This window comes from Dromaius novaehollandiae, chromosome 2 (genome assembly GCF_036370855.1).
Source record: "Dromaius novaehollandiae isolate bDroNov1 chromosome 2, bDroNov1.hap1, whole genome shotgun sequence".
Lineage (NCBI taxonomy): Eukaryota > Metazoa > Chordata > Aves > Casuariiformes > Dromaiidae > Dromaius > Dromaius novaehollandiae.
In genome coordinates this window covers 15,281,278-15,304,450 of record NC_088099.1, presented here as the reverse complement: position 1 = coordinate 15,304,450, position 23,173 = coordinate 15,281,278, and the positions used below count along the sequence as shown (strand labels likewise).

Sequence of the window (23,173 nt, the reverse complement as noted above, 5' to 3'; positions counted from 1 at the left end):
ATTGGTCAAGCGGGGGCCTTCATAGAGTTTGTAGGTGAACTTTGAAATCGTTTGTACATAAAGTTTCTACAATTGTAGCATCTTAAGAAAGTGGTTTTTCAGTTAACAGAAGACTTCGAATACTCTCTTGTTTGTAACTGGGTAAGATAAGAAGAAAGAGAAAACAGATCCATGCAGGCTTTATCAGGAGTCGTCTTGGTTCTATTTATAGTGAACACGGCTAAAAAGTCTGTAACCTGCAGAATATGAAAAGTTAGCGAGATGACAGAGTGCTGGCACTTCTAATAATAACCAGGTTTTGGAAATTAGGCAGGGAAAGATGTACCAAGAAAAGAATCAAAGGACTGTAGCCCAGATACTCTGTTGCTGTGGACTGGTAAATCTCTCAGTGGGTTCCATTGGTCTTACTGACATTGGACTCTCACCTGAAACTCTGGAAACAACATTCAAAATCTGAGGCAAATTAAAATTTTCATGTGGATGTGCCAGTTGAATTTTAAATCTACTGTGCTGAAAGTTGAATGTTTAATTTTACTTGCCTTAGCTTTTCTGAGACTCTCTCAGTCAAGTTATTCACTAGTGTAGGTAGAATAAGCAAGGATAAAATCACAGAGCATTATTGACTGTGATAGCTAATAATCGAAATGATGAAACCATTCTCTTTAGCAAGTGGAGTGCCAGCTACTCTAAACAGCTGAAGGAGAAGATCTCTCAACACAGTATCTCGAGAAATTGGCAGTGCTGTCAAACTTCATTTTGTGTCTGCACGTTCCAGTTTTTCCCTACAGTAGTGTAGAAATAGGATCAAAATCCATAGAAAACTTTTTCAATTAAGAGATGTGTTACTATTTCTTTTCTTATTTATGTATCTGCTTCCTTTTACGTACTTTGATCAATTTTCTTCTTTTGTTTAGCAATTTATTTTTGTTTTTGCTGAATTAATTTTTCTGAATTTTCCCTATTATTTTTTAAAGTTTTTAGTGGTTTTGCTGTGAAGACATCATTTCCCCATATATATATGTATATATATATATACATATATATTTTTAATTCTTTTCCCTCCAGGCATTGTCTGATTCACATCTGTTTCTAAATCAATCTTCATTTTTAATTTGGTGTCTTATTGACTATCCCACTTACGGTTTTGGAATGAGGACAGGAACACGGGTCTTGTTGATCTTTCCTTTCCAAGTGTGTATACTTCATTTGAATAAAGAGGTAATTCTGCACAGAGATTTTGCATGGTGTTTTGGGGGGCAGGGGAGGAGGGGAGATGGGACTTGAAGAAAGTGTTAACTAAGGCTCAGGCAGGGACTGTTTTGACTTTGGGACTGGTAATTATTTCTGAACTTTCTAAACTGCTTCAAAACATGATCACATTACTGTGTGCGTCATTGTGAGGGACAGAGAAATTTGTCGTTTCTAAATTCTTGCATCTCCTCACAAAAATGTTTTGGTGTTATATAATTGCCATTGTTCTTTTGCATGTTTTTCATAGCATCCTCCTGGGCAGTTGAGAAGGAAGTACAGTTCCTGCTCCACTATTTTCCTGGATGACAGCACAGTCAGTCAACCAAACCTCAAGTATACCATCAAATGGTGGGTTTTATAATGTTTTTTTGGCTTGAACTTACATCGTGCTGAATATGTATACATAGTTCTGAACCATTACTAAGCAAGCATCATAGGTTTTAGTCTTTGAAGCAGTAGATTATTTTTTAACCCAGTCATGCTCCAGAAGCAATGAATAGGACAAGCAAAAAGTATTACTCTGATTTTTAGCTTCTTGCAGAATCGAACTCCCAACACTGCGTATCTCACAAGGAAGTATCTATTAAGGAACTCAGATTCTAGCAACTGAAGTCTTTGTGCTGCCACCCTCAACTGGGTACTTGCTTCGGTTAAGTCCTCAAAAGTTCAAATACTTGTTTATCCAGAATTTTCAATCATCTGAAATCTCCTGAAATCTAAGAGCTCTTTCCTGAGAATGAGGAAATGTTCATTTGCTAAGCTTTCCTTACAATTTTCTCTTTGAAATGAAAATTTATTGCTTTCAGATCCATTTCCTTACTGAGTACAGGGGCACTGTTGCACAGTTGATTGCACAGCAGCTTTGTATGTGGTGTGCACATGGGCTTATCTTCAGGTGATGCCTCAGATGTTCATTTCAGGTTTTACTCGTGCCTTTTCATGTTCAGAGAAAAATTAAATTGATATTTATAATATACCATTCTGTACCTTTTGTACAGTAAGGAGAAAAATGAGCAAACAAACACCCAGGTATTTTATGCTGTGATGTACTTTCAGTTGTTTGCAGGATGGTTACCTTGGTGTACTCAAATTTAAATGTTTATTAAGTCAGGTCTATGCTACAAAGGTATTTACATGAGAGACAAATATATTCAGACTAGTATATCCAAGGGAGTTTGTAATGTTGGTGGTCATTAAAATACTCTTAATTTTTCTGTGTAAGGAAAGAAGGGGGAAGCGGAGAAAGGATTTGCAGCCAAACCAATACCTAATTCCACTGACACCCAATTCCTCGTGAGCTATTTTTGCCTGAAGTATATTGTCTTGCATTTCCTTGAGTTTCTTTAATTTAGTAACTTAAAAATAATTCAGAAGAACACAGGAAAAAGATTTTTTTTTCCTGGAATCTCATACTTCTCTGCTCTCAAGTTCTTTTCAGGCAGATTTAGTAAGTTCAGCCTTTTAGCTAGGAGCTCTTAGTGGAAAGAAGCGGGTTCAGCTGGCAGCAGCAGCGACAAAGGGGCTTTCAGCAGGCCCTGGCGGGCAGCGGCAGCACAGTGGAAGGGGAGGCAGGAAGAGAACCGCGGTTTGGAGCCAGGGTCAAGGTGCTGGTGTCTGGGGGAGACGTGGCATGGGTGGTGGGGCTGAGCAGCGGGGAGGAAAGGTTGGACTTGAAAAGCCAACGTTGGTCCTGGCAGGGGAGAGCTGTGCAGCAGGAGAGCTGCTGCCGGGTTGTTGGCACGGGGAAGGCTGGAAGCTGTGAGGGGTCAAAGGGTTGGAAAAGTGGGTTAGGTAAGGTGAGAAACTGGACTCCGGCACATGAGGCCTCTGGATGAGGTCTCTCTTCCTCCTCTCCCAACTGGCTGCACATTTAACAGATGTAAGGGTGTGGAGATAGCAGGATTTTGTAATACAACTTCATTTCCTGCCCCCATCCTGGCCGTCACTGCAGATAAATGACTGCTGCGCATATGTAGGTCTATGAAGGATGCATTTTGGCTGGCTCATTTATTTCTTTTGGGCCATGCACTGCTGTGTTTAAAATAGCAGTATGTCTCCTAGAGAACTTCAGAATTGGTGGAGTGGCAGGGTGATGGAAAGCTACATAAGATACTTCCCCGGCCATCATCACGGATGCCTGAATGCTAGCTGAACTAGCATATGAAAAACAGCATAAAACTTGGATCTGAGTTAATCTGTTACAGTTTTGAAAGACCTTCAGATTCTGATAGAGATTTTGAAATGGTAAACGTTTTCCTAAACTTAATTTGACATTTTGCTGCAAGAGCAACCATACGGGCACCAAACAGCTGTGCACGTGTATCCATGTATTGCTCACATAAAGTGAACTAGAGCTGCAAGTGTGTTCTGGGGGCATCATTTAAAATAAAATTTTAGGACTAATGCAGTTTCTGAGTAGCTTTTCAGTCAAATGAAATCCATTCGCAAATCTATTTTTTTGTGTTCAGTGAGGACAATGTCCTTTAAATGTCAATGGTACACAGTATCTTTTAATTTCTTGAACATGTATCTACAGAAAAATTCAATTTTAAAAAGCAAATAAGGTCTAAAAACTTCTAATGCAGCAAGCTATAAGCTATAGTGCCAATACAAAGTTAATAAAATATATTTACTTTCAACTGAGAAAAACATGTTTTCTACTGTATGACTGTTTAAAAAAATACTGCTTAAAATCATTTACACTTCTGCTAGCAGGGAGCTCCAACATACTGTTTTTCCTGACATGCAGTATGTCAGTTTTCGGGTAAAAGTTCTGAAAGAAAATTATGGAGCTATCAATTGACTCTTTTAAAAAACCTTTTATGGGAGGGAAAAAAAGCAAGGAGGGGGAATTTTGCATCAGCATAGGACTAGCATCTCACAGTGAATCACTGACAGAAGAAACTGGCAACAAATAGGATCAGCAAACTTCCTCCTCCCTCTTCGGTCCCCTTTAGTTTTGGCTGCTTTTAGCCTGTTAGAATAAGAAGAGAGGGTGGTAATTCTGCTTTTGGTTTGATGTTAACTCATGCAGCTTTGGGAGTCATAAGCCGGAAACTGGAGAATCACCATGAAAAGCCATGTCTTTATTTTCTTCCATCTCAAACATATTCAGCTGTATATGCAATGAAAAATTTTTGCTTTCTGTGAATATAAGGATGTTTTTCATCATCGTGCAGAATATAAACAGGTGTACTTAAATGTGTGGTTGAGAACAAGGAAAATGCATGGTGCAATATGTTTTTCAGGGAGTCTTCTTTCCCAACTTAAAATAAGTTGATGCCATAAAAATGTAGGAGCCTGGTATTTCAGTCTCGTATGTGAGTAATTACATAGAAAGACAGCCAAAAGTTAGTAGATTTAAATATAAAATCATAAGCCGATAGTGGTTAGAACATTTCATTATAGTATTATCAAAATATACAATATTTTGATACTTCCAGTGTTATCAAAACCACTGATTTACAAATAGAGTAAGTAATAGGTTGATACTTCTTGGGGGAGTCTCACAGAAGCTCTTATTAACAGCCTCGGAGAGTGTCCAAGGCCTCTGATGCCCCTTATCTTCAACCCTGGAGGCCAGTAGGCAGTTTACCATTGACTTTAGTGGAGCAGGGCATTAAATGGCAGGAATGTGTAACTTAGGATAAGGAATATGACTGTTTTATAAGATACTTCATTATTGGTAACTGGGATGCTGAACAAATATTCTAATATTGGCTCTTCTGCAATATTTCTCCTGGCATCTAATACTGAACAGAAGAAAATAGGCTATTGAGCATACTTTTTGTCGAGCATTGTACTAGGTTTTATATTTGGATGTTAATGTAACAATGCTAATATATAATTTGATAGTCCTGAGACATTAACTCTATATTTTTCTTTACAGTGTAGCTCTTGCAATATATTACCACATCAAAAACAGGTATGTGAATAATGAAGTCTTGTACTGAAGATATCTTTAATCGAAACAAACAACCCCCCCTCCCCAAACCTAAAAATCTGTGTTCTGTTTCTTTCAAAATGTTTGTTGTGTAGTTGTTTTTCTGTTTCCCATGTTAGAAATAAGGAACATATATTCTTCTCCATATATTATTTTGTTTTCAAGAATAAAAATTAGAGGATTATTTATAAGAAAAATCTGTAAGTGCATTTCAACACTGAAAAGCTGTGATGGTTCAGTGTTTGGTTTTCTGTGCTCTGGGCACTTCTGCATTAAATATATGTTGCAATTACATTTAGAGAAATCTGAGTAGTGTCTTTCAGATCTGTTTTTTGGCTACCCCTTTGTAAAGTTGCCTGTGTAAATCAATCATCACTTACTGTTTATGTACTTTGACATAAAACGCACTAATTATACAATAAGAGTGACATTGTCAATAAATGTAATTCAAGATGCCTCATAAACAGGACAGGTCCTGGCTTATCTCTTCTGCTGTAGTATGTTTTAGTCATGACTCTGCTCGGTCAAGAATTGGACAGAAAATAAGATCTCTAAAGAGTGACTTTGTACATGAATTAACTTTATTGTTGTTGAACTGGCTTTTTGTTTCTTTAATTCCATGTTCTCATAAGATAGTATTTCCTGAAATTTTGAAGAAGAGATTTGTATATACACTTTGTGACGTTTGTGTCTGTGGCTTTTCAATGTGTCTTTTCAGGAAACTTGCTTTAGATCTTATTCTAACAAACCACTTGCACATTTTTTCTTCTGAACTGTAAGAAGTCGAACTAGAACAAAAGGAATTACTCATAAGTTTAAAGTCAAGCTGTTACGTCATTTGGGACCATGTTTCAGGTCACTGGAAGCCGTTGCACTTCTTGAAACAAGGCTGACCTTTAGTAGTGCACAAAGGCTGAAAGACATAGGGTCTGATCCTGACTGAAAGATCGTAGAAGATTTTCCAAGACTTCAGTGGGCCTTAGACTGAAACATGGCAATGTGTAAAGCAGAAGTTGGAGTGAATCTTTTTGGTAACTTTTTTGTCTCATTTTCTAGAAAATGAGGCATTATTGATCATTGCTTGCTTATCCGTCTGTGGTTCCCTCTTTCACTTTCCTCCCATCGTCTCTATATTAGTTTGTCTAACTAGTAAATTTTGACTATACTTGACTGAATAATAGAGATCTCAAAGATAGCCACATTCTAAAATCTAATCATATTGTGGAAATAAGATGTTAAGCGCTCTAGCAAGTAGCATCCCAGCTGAGTGAGTAAAAGGCTCAAAAAAGGACCAAGAACGAGGTCATGCAGGGACTCCAAACGGGTGAGAAACCTCGGTAAGAGCTCACAGCCGATCGAGAAGACATCCAAATCCAAGGGAAGCCAGACTCAGTTAATTCGGATTGCCGTGAAGCTGATTCCTGTAAAATACACACATTTGTCATCCCACAGAATTTGATGCAAATGCAGCTTGCAGCTAGTACACAGAGAGGCTCTGTCGGTGACTTGAAAACAAGTGCATTTTGAATATAATCTTGGGAGAACTGGTGTCTCTCCTTTCAAGTTTTGGGTGGAAGGGTGATGTTGTTCAGGCAGAACTGCTTGCTGCAGCTCCCTGCTGAAGCTGCCCGCGGGGGCGAGACGTGTTGTAAACGCGCCCTCTGCTGCACTCTGCCCAGATGCTTTCGGCAGCGATGCTCTCGTGCACTCGCCGACACTAATTAAAGGCTGTGAACTGAAGGAAGTGAAATAACTCCTCTGTCGTCAGTTGTCTCTGATTTGGGAGTAGAGGGACAACACGGTAACAGCATTTGGTTGTACTTGCTGCAGCAACAGCAAGAGCAAAACATATGTTCTGCTTCCTGCAGGTACAGACAAAAAGGAAGCTGTTGCTGTATGCGGTGGATGCTAGTGCTTGATGGGGGTTGAGGAGTGAGAAATCACTGTAAACCTTACATACTCTCACGTTTGATTTTGGTGGAAAATGAGTCAGGCACCTGTTTCACTAGGGAAAAATTATTTGCAGACAGCATCTGACTTGTTCTTTTTCTCCTGCACACGTGACTTGAAACTAAACTGCTTTCTGGTATTCCAAACTGTTATCAATCCCACATGTAAGTTTTCAGAGAGACGTTACACAAATTAGAATATTCCTTCACGTTTCTCACATTTTACTTATTTTAACATTCTAGCTATTGCTGATTTTCCCCAGTAGCTCCCATTATGGTTTTATTGGTTGACTTTATGCAGCTTTTATTGTGCTTAGATGTTCAACAAGTGGCAGAAGACTACACCTATCTTGTTTTTGAAGGAACGCACAAGTATTGACGAACTTGCTAAAAAACACACCAGATCAAAACAAAACAAAAGGCCACAAACCACAAAAAATGCTTAGTTAATTAGTAGATGATTCATTTTGAAAGATAACATGAACTTACTTTAATGAGCAAGACAAAAGCCTGTCAACTCATCTTTGGTGTTACAGATTTTTTAAGGCCAAGCAAATGTGCCTTCATGGTATGCCGCGATTACAGCGTGAAGAAATAAAATGGGAAATTTTTTCTTCTTCTCTTTCTATTGTGACGGCCCACAATTTACTGTAACACATCAGTGATTTCAGTGAGGCTACTACTGAAGAAGATACTGGCCTTTTTATGTAAGAGTACAAGTCTGGCCTAAAATCCCTGCTAATGAGGAATGTCAGGATATTGTAAAGTAATTATCTCAAGCTGCCTGTTGGTTTTCATTTAGGTGCTCACTTCTTTTAAAGAAAGTGCTTATTTTCAGTGTTAGCAGGATTTAAAGCAGAAAAAAAATTCACCTTTGGCTTGAGATTTAAGTCTGTTAACTGCCAATAAGTACATTTTGTAGTCATGAATTCCCCATAAACTCGAATCTGCATGCTCTGCGGGAAATGTGCTGTTGAGTAAGGATGGGAAACATATTCACTGGTCTCTGTCTTAACTCTCAATGGACTCTCTATGACTGGAGTTGCAGGGATGCAATAAGTAAAGATGGGATTGTAATCAGAAAGTGTCTAGTTCTGACTGGTACTGTTAGACCACTCACTTTCATGATTGTTAATATTCCTGTCAAAACTGCATACAGCAAAATTCTTAAATTGCCTACTGGATGTTATGTTTGCGAAGTTGCATCAACTTTCCTGCTGACCTGGAGCAATGATGATCTGAGAGAAATAACAAATAAAACCCATGAAAAGGAGTATTACTTTGAATTTGTGTATGCTGCTTACTGCTTTCAGAAATCATTAGTAGGATAAGGCTTTCCTAAAGAACTAAGAAGTGAAGTATGTATGTATTAAGTAAAGGATAACTGTAAAAATAGTGTTGCCTTTTTGTAAACTTTCATAATGTAGACAATAAAGGAGGAGGAGGAATTAGTTAAATGAGGAGATTGCAAGGATTAACTTGATGAAGTTGAGAAAAGGAGAGTAAGCTGAGCTGATTTTATCGCATTAGAAGATGATAGTAGTACATGTTAGGTTGTTAAAAGTCTCACAGTAGGGAGAGCAAAAGCTATGCCTCTTGGGCATCAAAAGCTGCAAATTTTAGTATACTTTGTAATATGAATTTCATATTAAAGGTGAACTTTATGGCACAATAGTTCCAAGACTGCATTTCTGCAATGGTTCTAAGCACCCCACACATAAGGGGTATTTGAGTTTTAACAATATGCTTTTTGTGAAGGTTGCAGGCTGTTGTGTTCGGATAATGACACTACATTGCTTTTATTACTTTGCAGGGACACAGACGGAAGAATGCTCTTAGATATTTTTGATGAAAACCTTCATCCCCTTTCGGTAAGTTCATCTACCTCTTCTTCCCTTTCATGCAAAGTGGTTTTCTGTTGGCCTGCTTGTTTTGTTTCAGTCACCTTTTTGGAAATATTTCTTCCTTAGAAAACCGAAGTGCCACCAGATTATGACAAACATGACCCGGAGCAGAAACAGATTTACCGCTTTGTTCGGACATTGTTCAGTGCTGCTCAACTGACTGCTGAATGTGCCATTGTCACCCTGGTGAGTGTCTGAGAGATGACAGCACCTATCTGACAGACCCAGTTTTGTTCTCAAAGCTTGGTTTGCTATGATTGAATAGCTCTAGGTGTTGCCAAGGAATTTTTTCTCACCATAGAGACCAAGGAAATTTCTTGGTGGGAGAAGATATTAGTTTATTTTCTTGAGTAGAGTAAGTGAACAAAGAAGATACTGGGTAACATATGACACAAAAGCCACAGTTACATCTTGCCCTCAGAGTGATAACGTTACAGGCCACCAGGGTGACTAATAGAAAATGCATAAGCCGTCTGAACATGAGGGAATGCTAAAAGCAGAAATGCTTCCACTTTTGTCAGGTTTACTGTGTTTCATTGTAGCTCCCAGCAGACACTCAGGGACAGCTGTAGGTAATTTAATAGCACTGATAAGAATGGATGAACACAAAAAGGATTTGGTGAGTGAGTGGAATATGTTGGTGACTGCTGTTTTTTACTTGCGCTGTACTTGTCTTTCAGGACCACGTCATCAGACTGAACAATTGCACTCAAGGCTGAAGTTTAGCTACTTAAAAATAGCCTGACACAGAAGAGTGTTCAGATTTTCAGCTGGTGTGGGTCATTACAGCAATGTGGATTAATGGAGCGAAAGTGATCTCCACCAGCTGAGAATTTCTGAATTTTCCTGAATTTTCATCTTGCCAAGTTGGACGAGCCAGTTCAGGTTTCAGGCACAGTTTTGGCCGTGTTCTTGACTCAGGAATTTTAAAAGGACAGAATTTTTTTTTTTTTTTAACCATCACAGCGTGTGTTTTCATAGCAGCTTTATTATGCACTTTAGAGAGAAGAAAGGGAAATTGGAGAAGGTGAATTTCGAAGCCCAGACCTACTCATTTCCTCTGTTAATCTTAGAAGCCAAGGGAGAGAGATTAGTTGTCAAGCTTTCTCCTTCAGAGACAGTCAGAATGAATTGTTCTGGTCGGTACAGAACAGGAACATGAGAGAAATAGGGCAAGAAACACCCTGCGGTGCTCTACCGCTGCATATTGAAGTATCCTTCTACCTAGTTACTTGACATTACTTGTTTTCTGAAATGACATTTTGTCTGTCTATTTTATGTAATTGCACTAAGTACTTGTCCTTTTTCCTTTTTCTTTCTAAGTGTTTTTTGCTGGAGGCAAGATATGTTGTGTGAATCAGTATGTTCTTTTATGATTTAATTAATTTATCGTCAAGTACGGTGGAAATTTGTTGTAGGTGTCTGTTGTTTGATCTTAGATAGTTTAATCAATGAGGGCACTCTTTAGTAGAAAGAAATGGGTTATTTTGTATAACAGTATCTTCCTGTCATTGTACTGCATGGAAAGTTCATGCCCACAAATGTTAACTTGGACATGTATCTCCATATCTTTCATTTGTACTTACTTTGCGTCCTGTGGTTCTCATGTGGTTTTCCCAATGCAAGTAACTGTTTTTGGTGTGATCTGCAATTAAGTATAAATGTTTTTAACTCATTTGTTATACTGCAGAGGCAGTTTCCATAGTTTTTAGTGTTTGAAATCTTAGATGGTTTGGGTTTTATACTCCATGCTGTGACAAAGCGGTAAATGACTGTTTTATAGTCTGGTTCTCAAAAAAGCCATTCAGATGTATGCAGATGGATTTGGTGCAGGTGATCAACACTGCTGTAATGCTATTCTTGCCCATGTTGTGAGGGTGTATGATCCTTCTTCAGTCTGCAGAAGGGAAGACTGAGGGGGGATCCTGTCAGCAGTTATGAATACCTGAAGGGAGGGTGTAAAAAGGATGGGGTCAGAGTCTTTTCAGTGGCGCCCAGTGATAGGACAAGAGGCAACAGGTACAAAGTGAAACGCAGGAAGTTCTGTCCAAACATGAGGAAAAACTTCTTTACTGTGAGAGTGACTGAGCACTGGAACAGGTTGCCCAGAGCGGTTGTGGAGTCTCCATCCTTGGAGATATTCAAAAGCTGTCTGGACAGGGTCCTGGGCTACGTGCTGTAGGTGACCTTGCTTGATTGGGGGGGTTGGACCTGATGATCTCCAGAGATCCCTTTCAACCTTAACCATTCTGTGATTCTGTGATTCTCTTCAGAAAACTTCGGAATTTTTGGATAAGCTGCATTTTAGAAGGGTGAAATTCTGCTGGTTTTGGTCTCTTTTTCCTCTGTACGCCTGGATCCCATTTCTTTTTTTGTTAGTGTCATGAGGAGGGGCCCCAGAGACAGAAGGTATTGTTTCTGAAATGTTCAAATGTGGAAATTAATCTGTTAAAAGGAATCAACTCCCTTCTGCCGCCACATCTCCCTCCTCAATTTTACTGCAGTTGATACTGCTATTTATGAATCCTCCAAGTGCTTTCAATTTTCATGCCCTCACTGGAGGGGAAGGGAGCAGCATTCACTGCAGAAGCTTATGTTTTGCTGTAGTCTGGTCATATGTCGGAGAGCAATCTGATAGCCCTGTCTGCCACTCGTTCCCCCAGGAGGGTTGCCAGAATGCAGGAAGTATATCCGTGGAGAAGCAGATCATGATACATTTTGAACTAGATACTACAATCATTATTTTTCTTTCACTCTAATTATTTTGAACAGTCCTAACCACCCCTTTTTATTACTGCCCTGGCAACCCAAATTATTGCCGTGAATTAAGTGTAGCTGAATGCAACTGCTGGGGTTTTTTTTTGCATGCCATTAGCAAGGTAGAAGCAGCAGTTACAGTTGGTTATATAGCAGTCTGTAAGATAGTACGGGAGCTGAGCAAATGTGAAACTCCGGACAGATAAGCTAGGCTTCAGCAAAAAAGCCAGCATCATTTTGCTTCAAGCAGTTAATTAAAATATTCCAATTAAAGCCTCCACTATTACAGCAAAACCAATTTATAATTAAACAAAAAAATTAATTTTCACACAGCCTCCAGAGCTGCTAAGAGATTTCCCATACCGATAGGTAAAAAATTAAACTCTCAGACTTGAAACAATTAAATACTAATTCACATTATTTATTTATAAAATAATACCTTAAAATAATATTAGTTGTAAGAATTGTGTTGCTGATTAAACAATGTAAGTAATGGTTTTTGTCCTAGTGAATAACTGAGCTGTATTCTACCTGGGACCTGACTTTGTGAGAAGAATAATGCATATGTTTTTCTCCCCGCTAACTGTTCCCATCCTTGCTAAAACTGAGAATTGCGTGTTTTTTATCAGTCTTGTCTCCATCTTCTCACGTTCCATGTTACATATAACTGCCTTATACTGGCAAGTTCTATTTATGTTACTCTATTAATTGAATAGCAGATACAGATGTGAATATTAGTATGATCCATACCAGTAGGAAAACATAGCAGTGCTTGCATTAGATCAGAATTAGACGTTTATACCTAATTGGTTTTTTCTGCTTTGCCTCAGCTTGACTTACTGAGCTTTGGACAAGTAGGCCAAGTCTAAGGCACCTAATATACTTCAGTGTCCATAAGAGTTTCATAGTTTCAGAGAGGATAGATTTTGCATAGGAAAATATTTTATAGACTCTGACCAGATATACTGAGTTTTTACAGAAACTCATGTATTGTGCATACCATTCTGTAAAATTCAGATGAGCATGTTTTGAAACATGTTGCAAAACTCATACTCACTGAGACTGAGAGGATTTCAAATTTGAATTATGTAAGAGTAAATTCTCCTTATGGAAAGCATGGATTTAATTAATCTAGCCAGATGTTCCCGAGTTCTCGTTGTATTCTCCAGTTGCATTTTCAGCAACTAGCTAGAGAGAGAATCCTGTGGAGCTGTGAGGAGAAAATCAAAGAATTTTGAGGAGAATTTTGCTTTCAGTGTTTGGAGGAAGGGAGAAAACCTGGGCTTCCTTTTCAGGAATATCCTTTAATTGATTTCCTTTCACTGGAATATTTTGACTTTCAAGTGCTGATAAAATATCTGTTTTTTTTTTTTTTTTTTTTTTTTCATTTTTGCATGTTTTAATTAAAGTGTTAAAAATCTGATACTCGTTTAAGGAACATAATTTTAAAAAGAAAAAAAAAAAGTGATCAGAGTCCATAGATCTAATGTTTGTATTTAGATCTATGCATGTTTCTTCTGAGAGTATTGGTGACAGCAGTTCATAAATGCCAGAAGAGAACAAAGTGAGAGCTGTTGACCTGGCGACTTAGTGTGTAATGCAGTAATGCTTAAATTAGGCATCACTTTGCAGAATTGGAGGCACCTGATCCATAGCCAAGGTCCTGTTCAGCTTGCCCAGTATAACTGGAGTTCACATGCAGCTAATGGAAAGAAACAGGCTCCTCCGAAGACCTCGCGGTACAGTACGGAGAGGCGCGAGGGCTTTGTGCCCATGGCCTGGGCGCTTGCTGGGGCAGAGCGTTCGGGGTTCTGCTCCCTGTTCTCAGAGCTATTGTCACTTTTTGGTTAGTTTTTTGTATTAGATTTTGATTAGTTAGTCTAACAGAAACATATGCGTGTTCTAAGGAATCCCAGTTCTACTCTTTCCTTTTTCCAGACCGGGTAGTCTCCTACATCCAAGTGGAGAGCTGAAGACGTCTGCGCTCTCCTTAGGGTGGTGACCGGCTTTTTGGTGGGGAGCATGGGTGCAGCTGCCCCTCAAGCTGGGGAAAGGGCTGTGGCCAGGGCTGTTGCTGGTCACTGTTGTGATGGCCTGGCTTCTTCAGGAGCACTGGACAGAATTCGGCCCCCCAGTCTGTCTAAATCTGGGTTGCACAAGGGCACGAGGTGGTGTCTGCTTGCTGGTGCATCGCGGGGGGTTTGTGTGTGTGCAAGCAATGAATGATGATCCTATTTGTAGGCTGGCAAGTCAGTGTTGCCTAATAGCTTGAGTGCATTTTACATGTATTATAGATTTCGTTTCTTAAAACAGGAGTAAACTTGAGGGTAAACCTGGAGAAGGGTGAATTTCAGTTCCATTAATGTTTCCTATAAATACCTGCAGTACTACTCTGCAATTGTTTGTGTTTTCTGAGATTTTTGTGAATGCATACCTTATACTTTTTCAACATTTGCTCTTAAAAATAGAAATTGGATAAATTGGCAAGGGCTATGATGTTGTGATGTCCTTTTCTACCAAATAGATGGTACCAGACCTTTCTGGAACATTTTGGATGGCCCTCTGAGCAAATGGAAAGCACAGTTATTTCTGGAGAGTGGTGGTAGGGAACTGGCTGATTGCTTAGAACAGAAGCATATGGCAATTTAGTGGTTGGATTACAACTGAAACTTTGACTACGTGGGACCCACTACCAATTATAATTTTTCTATACCAATTTCTATTTTCAAGTTTCAAGGCACAGTGACGCAGTAAAGTTTTCTTTTCAAAAAGAAAGGACTGTATTTCCTTTTCCTTCTTTTTGATTGTTGGGGTGGAAACTCTGTCTTCGTTAGTTGTTCTGTGTTCCTGCAACTGATAATGTGGGTGATCTAGTGAGTTCAAAGGAAGTTGAATGGGAGGGGGAGGGAGTAGGGTTGTTGCAAATGTACAATCATTTGTAGGCCCTCAGTTATGGAACTTAAAATGCCAAAACCATATTTTCCTCTCTCTCAATATAAATCTAGAGTGAATTACTTAAGGTCACTAGAGTGCTGCTGGTAAAACAGAGAGAGAACTTGACACAAAGCATTATAAAAACAGTATGAGAAAAGATCAAGCCTTAAGTCTGTGATGTTAAACAGTTCCAACTGGTGGGCTTTGCTCTTGCTGCTGCCTCAAAATTCAGAATTGTTTTATTAATAGTAGTGACATTCTTCAGTGATCTCCTGTTTCTTCAGTGGGCTGAGGCTGCTGTAGGCTCAATCACCCTTGAGGCAATGCATAGGCACTTCTGACCTCTCCCTGTTGCACCAGAGGAAACTGCAGTACTGCAGGTAGATCATAAAATAATTTCAGTTGGAAGGAACCTGGTTGGAAGGTCCTGCCTGGTCCTGCCTTCCACTCATAGCAAGACCATCTAGATCAGGTTGCTCTAGGCCCTGTCCAGCTCAGTTCTGAATTTCTCCAGGGATGGAGGTTTCACCTCTGTAGAAAACTGGTTCTGTTGCTTTATGGAGGAATATGCTTTCCTATGCATAGGAAAAGAATTTTATGAGATGCTGGGAACTTAAACTGCAACTGCAATGTGGTAAGAAGTGTCAGTGCGGTATTGGAGGCTAATATTGAACAGCTTCAAAATAAAGTAAGAAACAGAAACAAAACTATTATAGGGATCTCATTGTAAGATTTTTTGATAAAATATAAGTGTTCCTTTGGATCAGAAAATGTTGAAATGAAATAATTTGACACTTTGATATTTTGAATATCTCATTATGAAAAAAAAACAGGAAAAAACTCTTATCCAGTATTTAACTTTTCTTTCTTTTTGAGATTACATTACATATATAATATAATGTCCTGTGAGATGGAGAAAATGAAATGCTGCTTAGCACCAATTAAAACTGAACTCCTCAATACTATAACTGAGGACAACGTTGGATACTGTGGTTACTATGAGACACTCTAAAAGTCCAGGATGGACTGATGCAACTGCATGCAGTCACCATGGGGATTAGTTCTGGCTCAGCGTTGGCCCTGCTGAACTGCTGGAGCTTGAATGCTGTTGCAGATCTGGTCAGCTCTGTGCCACATTACAGTTCGATGTCAGGATAAATAAGCCCTCCGGGGCTAGTGGTGATAATGTATGGCTGAATGCTTTTCCACCATGCAATTACAAGTCCCAGACCTGGGAATTAAGATCAGAGGCATCCAAAGTAGCTCAGCATGGAGTCATTTCAGGTCTGGCAGACATATTAGCTCAAGGTATGTGCTGAACCAAATCAGTTGTGCAGCTCTGCTGGACCTGAAATGGTTTTGGAAGCCGTTTAACTACATTCCTGCAGTGTGTACCTGAGCTAATGAACCTTTCCAGACTCCAAGCCAATTTGGGATTATCTGTACCTGTGGAGTGGTAGTTTCATTTAATTAATAGAATTAAATTCTTTCTAATTCAGATAAATTAATTCTTAACAAAGCCAAATCATCTGATTGATTTCACTTGTGATTAAATAATAATTTGCTAATATTCCAAGTGCAAAGGTCAGTCATTGCAAAATCTTGATGTGAGTCTGTGGGAAGAGATGGAAAAGAAAAATGAAATTTTGCTATTCTGAAATCTTAATTTATGCAACACATCTTCTGAAATGTGCACAATTTTTTAAAATGTCTCCAATGAGGTGCAGGTGTCATCCTTGAAATCTTGTTAGGCTCTCAATCATACAAAAACTTGTGGTTCATTCCCAAACATAGTAGAGACTAATAACGGAGACATCAGACACCGAAGCTTTGAGATTTTAAATAGAAATGTATAGATGGACCTATGTCCATAGACGTTTTCCACAGCAGAACTGCATTTTCATTTCAGCTAGGAATTGAAGTACGTAACAAGTGAGTTTTGAAGACTGTAGCGTTGTTGGTATCAACTGTTGGTTCTACTTGTTCTTTTCAGGCTGAGGAGAAAGCAGAATTATATGCTGCTTGACTGAAGCCACTTCAAGTTTCTGCTCATGTCACATCAGTAATCTCAATCCTTTATTTAAATAGTCTTGCTATCATTCTGTAAAAATCATAAACATAGAACTATGGGGGTGATAATATAATTAGGTGTGCTGAAGATAGCTCTTGGAAGCTATCAACCTATTTGAGGAGAAATAGGTTTTGAATTAAGTCAGAATAAACCTGTTCTCTTTCTGGAATTGAGCTCTTGAATATTTATTAGGTATAAGTATTCAGGGGGCTTGCCCAAAAAACTTACTTTCAGAAGAGGCACTGAATTAAATAGAAAAATAAAGTAACATTAGTATGACAGTTTCAATTTGTTTTAAGCCTTGTTCCATTCCCAAGCATGGATCCAACTGTGAAAAGTCAGTGGAGGCAAATCGTGGCGTTTATTTTAACTTCTGTCTTCTAGATACTAAGAACTCTTTTTATATTTTATTAGTTCTGATTCTGTAACAGAATACCTACTGAAATAATCAAGAGGAGATGAAGTTTCAGACTTTTTAAAAAAGGTGACATTGTTTCTCCTTTTTTTTTTTTTTTTATTTTTTGGCCTTTTGAGATATAGGCGTATTTCTTCCAGTGTTCTGAGATATGAGTTATGATACTCTTTTCCTGAGTGAGCTTTTAAAATTCAGCTTTATTATTTGACTTTACAGCAGCTAGTTTTAAAGAAAATGTAGAGGGTGTTTTGCTTTTGAACATTAAGCCGGGGAAATTCATAACAACACATGAGTTTATCAGAGTGCATAGAACATACTCCCAAATCTGCTTGATACAAGACCTGTATTTAATAAATATTTAAGAAACTGTGTTTAAGACACTATTCAGTATGTAGAGAATCAGTTGCATAACTAAGGAGAATACAAATGGCATTTACATATGTCACAATTACCATTACCAGGTCAACATTTGCAGTGTTTTTTACGAGGTGGAGTGTGTCTGCCTGTGTGTGGGAAGACTCGCTTGCTTCTGCCAGCAAGAGCAGGTGGTGCTCTCCCACCAGCCACGAGTTTGTTTGGGACGAGTAGCATAGTGACTAACCACCCACTCACCTTCCCCTTCAAAAGGGCTGAAGGCCAGGTGGCCCGTCTCCAAAATTTATGCTGATTCAGCACATTTTTGAAGCCACTAGAAGCCTTCCCCTTTTCTTGCAGGCTATTGCAAGCATGGCAGATTCAGCCTTTCCTTTTTACTCTGATGTCCCATCAAGGTCAAAATCTTGGTCCTCGAGCTGTTCCAGTGGCTAGGGCCTGGTTGGGTGCTCCCAGATAAAAACAGTGATCAACAACTCCATTCTCAGGCACTATAAACTTTCTCACCTGTGTAGAGGAGACAGGACTCACTTGGCTATGTGTGTACTATTTTTGTGAAGATACTCTGCTTAAGTAGATACTCCAGTTCAGGCTCAAATTCTCAGCCAAAGGGCTGAAGCCATCCAGTGGGGCCACAGCTCTAGTATGTACCAGCTGGACTGCTGCCTAAATTTCCTTGTCTGCAGATTCACCTGATTTTCTCCAAACTGCTGCTGGAGAGAGCCAGAAGGTAGATTGTGTGTGTAACTGAGCGGGCATGATTGAAAGCTGAAGAACTAAACCGATGTGATGGCATAGGTCTCTCTTTGAGAGGCAAGTCCTAGGTTACAGTGAATTTGCACAGTATCTAGGGACTGTGACAAAGTTTATGAAACCTTCCTCCAAGGACAAGGCTTATTCTTTTTCTGTCTTCTTATGCTTGAATACATACACTTAAAACCCAAAACTAAGGGAGGCCAAAGCAAGTGAACAAAACAAAATGCTCTCTTTTAAGGCATTTTCAGGAAAGAAGTGTGAAACCACACTAAGCACTTTTCTCCTGGTGAGGAGTTTATCATCTTCAGGTCTATCAGAAGTTCCCAGCTTCAGTCCAGCAAGCAGTGATGCTGGAGTTAGGCCCAAGTATCACCAAGGACCCAAGAGTGATTAGTCGTATTCCTCAACATGCTACTGGAAGATAGCCAATGTCATGGTGATAGCAGTATGATCCCTTTCTATCCTGACCAGTTTACTTGCCCTTCTCTGAATGCCTCTGAATTTGAACCCACAACAGAATCCTTTTTGTTTTTCCTGTTTTTTCCTTCATAAGCAACCCTTCAAAACCAGATTTTTTATGTTAAGATATGCAATAAAGATGCATATTTTAAAGCAATAAAATCAATTCTGACATTTCAGGTTGTGTGATGTTACTGTGCAACTGATAAATCTTTAGTTGCTTTTCTACATAAATAGCATATTCATCCTGTATTTATATACGTTTTTCTCTTGAAAAAAGGACAGATTTGCCGTGATCCTGTGTGACTGCACAGAAACAGGCACAGTGCCAGTCCTTGCGCTCCCCTCGGTGCAGTGGCACTGCAAGGAGTCCTCCAGGATCCTGCGCCATTGGCATGTTAGCTGGCAGGTAGAGAGCGTCTGTCTGCCTGTGAACTAGGTGTTTTTCTTTTCCGAGCGATGAGGTTTTGATGATAGACTTCAGACATGACTTGAAGCTCATGTTCATTAAGCCAGTTTTTCTTTGTGGGGATAATGGGAAGCATGGGCATAATTTTTACAGATGCAAGAAATGTAAGTTAAATAGTGTCTTGCCTGCCCTATAAAAGTAAATGCATTTTTGAACAGTTAGTGACATTTTGTTTACTTTTTTCTTTTTTACTTTAGAAGAACCTGAAAAATCAAGTTTTATCTGTGAAGTCTCATACTATAAATGTTCTGACTTTATAGTTCTATATAACATTGTTTTCCCAGAGATTTTTGAATATTCATTATGTCTGTCTTTTTTGTGCTTAATGGTGTATCTTTAGTTAAACAAAGTGTCTAATACAAAATTAAAATTAATTTCTCATTAAAGTAAGAAAAACAGAGAACCGTTTGGTGAGAGTGAAAGCCAAAGGTCTTTCTTTGAGACTTTTTTTTTGTTTGACCAGTCTGGGACGTCCAACATATTACAACTATTCAGACTTCTGAGTATTCTGTAATTTCAAAAATTGCATTGTGACATTGGCAGGATCAATGAGATCTTGCTATTCAAAATAAGATTTCTATGCATCTACTGTTTTGCATTTGCATATTTCTAGGTAGCTCCAAACAGCAAAATAAATATTTTCTAAATGTTTGGTGGGTTTGTTTTAGTAATTATCCATAAATCAGTCATAGACTCATAGTCTCTTAACTTTTTTTAAAAATGTTACTTAAAAAATTTAACAGTATTTTAAATGTGATACATCCTAAAGGAATGCTTCCAGCTTTCTTAGCAGCCGGGTATTTCTTCTGTTAGAGCAGAAGTAAATTTCCTTCAGCATCCATAGATGAATCTTGGGATCTTTACATATTTAAAAATTTAACACAAAATGCTGGGCCTTCAGAGTGCTCAGCAGTGGTCTATTTTTATATAAAATGCAGCCTTTCGGGGAGGTATAATATTTTGCATGTGTATTGTACTTTCATCAGAGTAGCTCATAAAATCTGCCAGTTTCTGTCACTCAATTGAGAATCTTGTAAGAATGCTGGCAATCTAAATACCACTTAATTGCGATTTATCACAATACAGTGAAGAGGATGTTATAAGATCTATTATAAGATACAAAGAATGGATTATTCTTCAGTAAATTCAAACCTGTATTTTTACAGAGTAGCCTATCAAGACTAACTGTTGCTTTTAGTAAATGTGTCTATTCTGTCACGTTGCAGCAGTGTCACGTTCACGCTGTGTGCCTTCGCGCACACCGAGTGGTCCGTGGGCAAGAAACGGACCTGCGGCACGCGGGCTCCGTTTGCTTCCCTGCCGCAAGTTTGTTTCTGAATCAGAGCAGAAATTACTAATTTAAGAAAAATAAATGGCTGCATCTCATTTTCCATAAATCACTACCGAGAGAGTGCAGTGAAACCAATTTGAAACAGCCCTGCCATGGATTAAGAACTCAGGATAGCTTGGAAGAGGCAGTCGGCTAATGGAGGACAAACATTTTTACACGTTTTACTTGGGAAATCATTCTATCGTGACTGTATTAGTGATGGGTACAGACACTGTAACTTGAGTTTTGTTTTCCTTAGATGAGATCAGAAAGCAAAGAACAAATACTTTGTCATGGCCACTTTGAACCAAAATTACCTAATATTGTATGTATAGTGTTTTTTTCCTGTGTTTTTCTTGTTCCATGCCTTTTATACAGCAAAGTGTGTATAAAAGACAATTCATTTATTTGCTAGACATACCTGTGTACATATTCAGATGTTTAACGTGTTTTTTCATAAATTATAAACTTTTCTGTAAAATTTTAAATTATAAAACATCTGTTGTTGTTTCCTGTGATCTTGTTATTGAGTCCTTATTATGTACGTATCATAATTGTGAAAATTAATGACCAGAACTGTGTTATGCACTTAATTGACCTTGATGATTTTATGGACTCATAAAAATAAATGGGCTTCAAAAACCATTAATTATTATTGTTTATTATTGATTAACTAATATGGTGTAAGAATGGTAGACCTTTCAGGAAGCCCAAATCACTTCAGGTCCTCTGTGTGCTTTGGTGAGGGCACCTCTTTACAGAAGATCGCAAGTGAGCTGGTCTGGGTTTTAGTGCTCTCTCCCCCTACACTCCTGCTTTCACCTTCCCCTCAAATCCCTGCTGGCATATATCCTGCATTCAGTGTTGGATATCTTAGCTCACTTACTGATTATTTATTTACATTATTGTTTTAATAATTTATTTAAACTGTCATTTGAATTCATTCTTGTGTGTGAATATATTAGCAACAATGACAGACTGGAATACTTGAGTTTTGTTTCTGGGAATATGATCAGAAAGCGAAGGCTAAGTAAAATGTGAATATATTGCATCCAGTCTTGAGCTTGGCATAAATGTATACGTTTACACCCACAGCTTTTATAAAAGGATCTTCCTGAGAGCAGATTACTGTTTTAAAATTGCTGGATTGGGTTTGTTAGAATATTTTTCATTTTCATTTGTATTTAATAACAGATTAAGTGTTGATTTTAATGCGTTTTCACAGGTATATCTTGAAAGACTTTTAACTTATGCAGAGATAGATATTTGTCCAGCAAACTGGAAACGAATTGTACTGGGTGCAATTCTACTGGCATCCAAAGTCTGGGACGACCAAGCAGTGTGGAACGTGGATTACTGCCAGATCCTGAAGGATATCACAGTCGAAGACATGTGAGTTCAGTACGTTTGTTTGTGTCAGTGAACGCCAAGGTTTGTGTGCATGAGGGGGAAGAGAAGTTCCCTCAGAAGTCACGTCAAGTCTGTACGTCTGCACTGTATCTAAACATGGTGGATGCTAGCAGGTTGCATTAGGTCCATCTGAGAGTTGTTTGCATAGAAAATGTGAATGTTTTTATTTCTGGTTAAAATGTACGTTACTGCTGGATGTTCGCGCAGTGATGAAAATGGAGCTGCAGAACGCTTGAAGTCTTTGACTTGACAAACAAAACCCGAGTCAAACAAGCCCGCGTGTGTGTTGCAGTAGTGTTTGCCGGCTTGTGTTAGTTCTGCACACAGACAGTAGAGCACTGTGTAAGGCAGCACAAAGATTTATTGTGATCCTAACGACCCTTAGACCATCACCACTCAGTCAATGCTGTTACTGCAAATAATGCTTTGGGGGCCTTTTCTATGTCCTGCCAAGTGTGTTTGCAAGATGTTTTTTTTTTAAAAAAACTAATATTTTAACTTCCACAGAGAAACTTCCATTTTGACAACTTTTTTGCATTTTTTACATCAGCACATTCTTAAGAAGTTATATTGTAACAGCATATAGAGTTGTGATATCTGCCAGGATATACCTTAGTCATTTTAAGAGTATATTCAAATAAATATTCTTCAATAAAAGGATGCAAATGTGATTAGTAAACACAATTAAGATCTTAATGTTTACAAATACTAAAACGAATGTTCATTTTGCTGAACAGTTGACTGTTTTTTTTTCTGTTTCTTTAGTAGGTATTAAATGTATTTGCTGCGGGGCCTATGTTTTATTTCACCGGTGCATTCAGGGCTGGGTTACATACCATTTACGCACTCGGAGGTGCGCTTGCGGGAGTTCAGGGCTGCATGAGAGTGGTATTAGAAGGGCTGAAGCTGGGGTCGCAGTGCTAGGATGGGGCCAACTGCCCCTGCAGGCCACGGAGCCTTGTGCGCTTGGAGTTTCTTAGCAACTTTGAGTTATTTCTAAATCATGCAGAATATGCCATGTCAGCACTGGCCTTCAAGTTTATGGCCACATGGTGAATCTACTGGTTCACCGCCTTTCTTGTTACGAACTAATGGCAATAAAATTAAAAAGGTGTTGTAGTACAGTATCTGTGTGTTTCAGAGGTGTTTTAAA

The 23,173-nt window shown here is 38.7% G+C and overlaps 1 protein-coding gene across 2 annotated transcripts in view; it reads left to right on the top strand.

Moving 5' to 3' along the window:
• CCNY (cyclin Y) overlaps positions 1-23,173 on the top strand; it is a 131,811-nt gene that overhangs the window by 97,452 nt on the left and 11,186 nt on the right. For both annotated transcript variants that reach the window (XM_026101559.2, XM_064505782.1), the window contains exons 4-8: positions 1,499-1,599; positions 5,141-5,176; positions 8,957-9,014; positions 9,114-9,233; positions 21,836-22,002. In XM_026101559.2, coding sequence (XP_025957344.1) covers positions 1,499-1,599; positions 5,141-5,176; positions 8,957-9,014; positions 9,114-9,233; positions 21,836-22,002 — 482 coding nt within the window. The remainder of the gene's footprint in view (positions 1-1,498; positions 1,600-5,140; positions 5,177-8,956; positions 9,015-9,113; positions 9,234-21,835; positions 22,003-23,173) is intronic.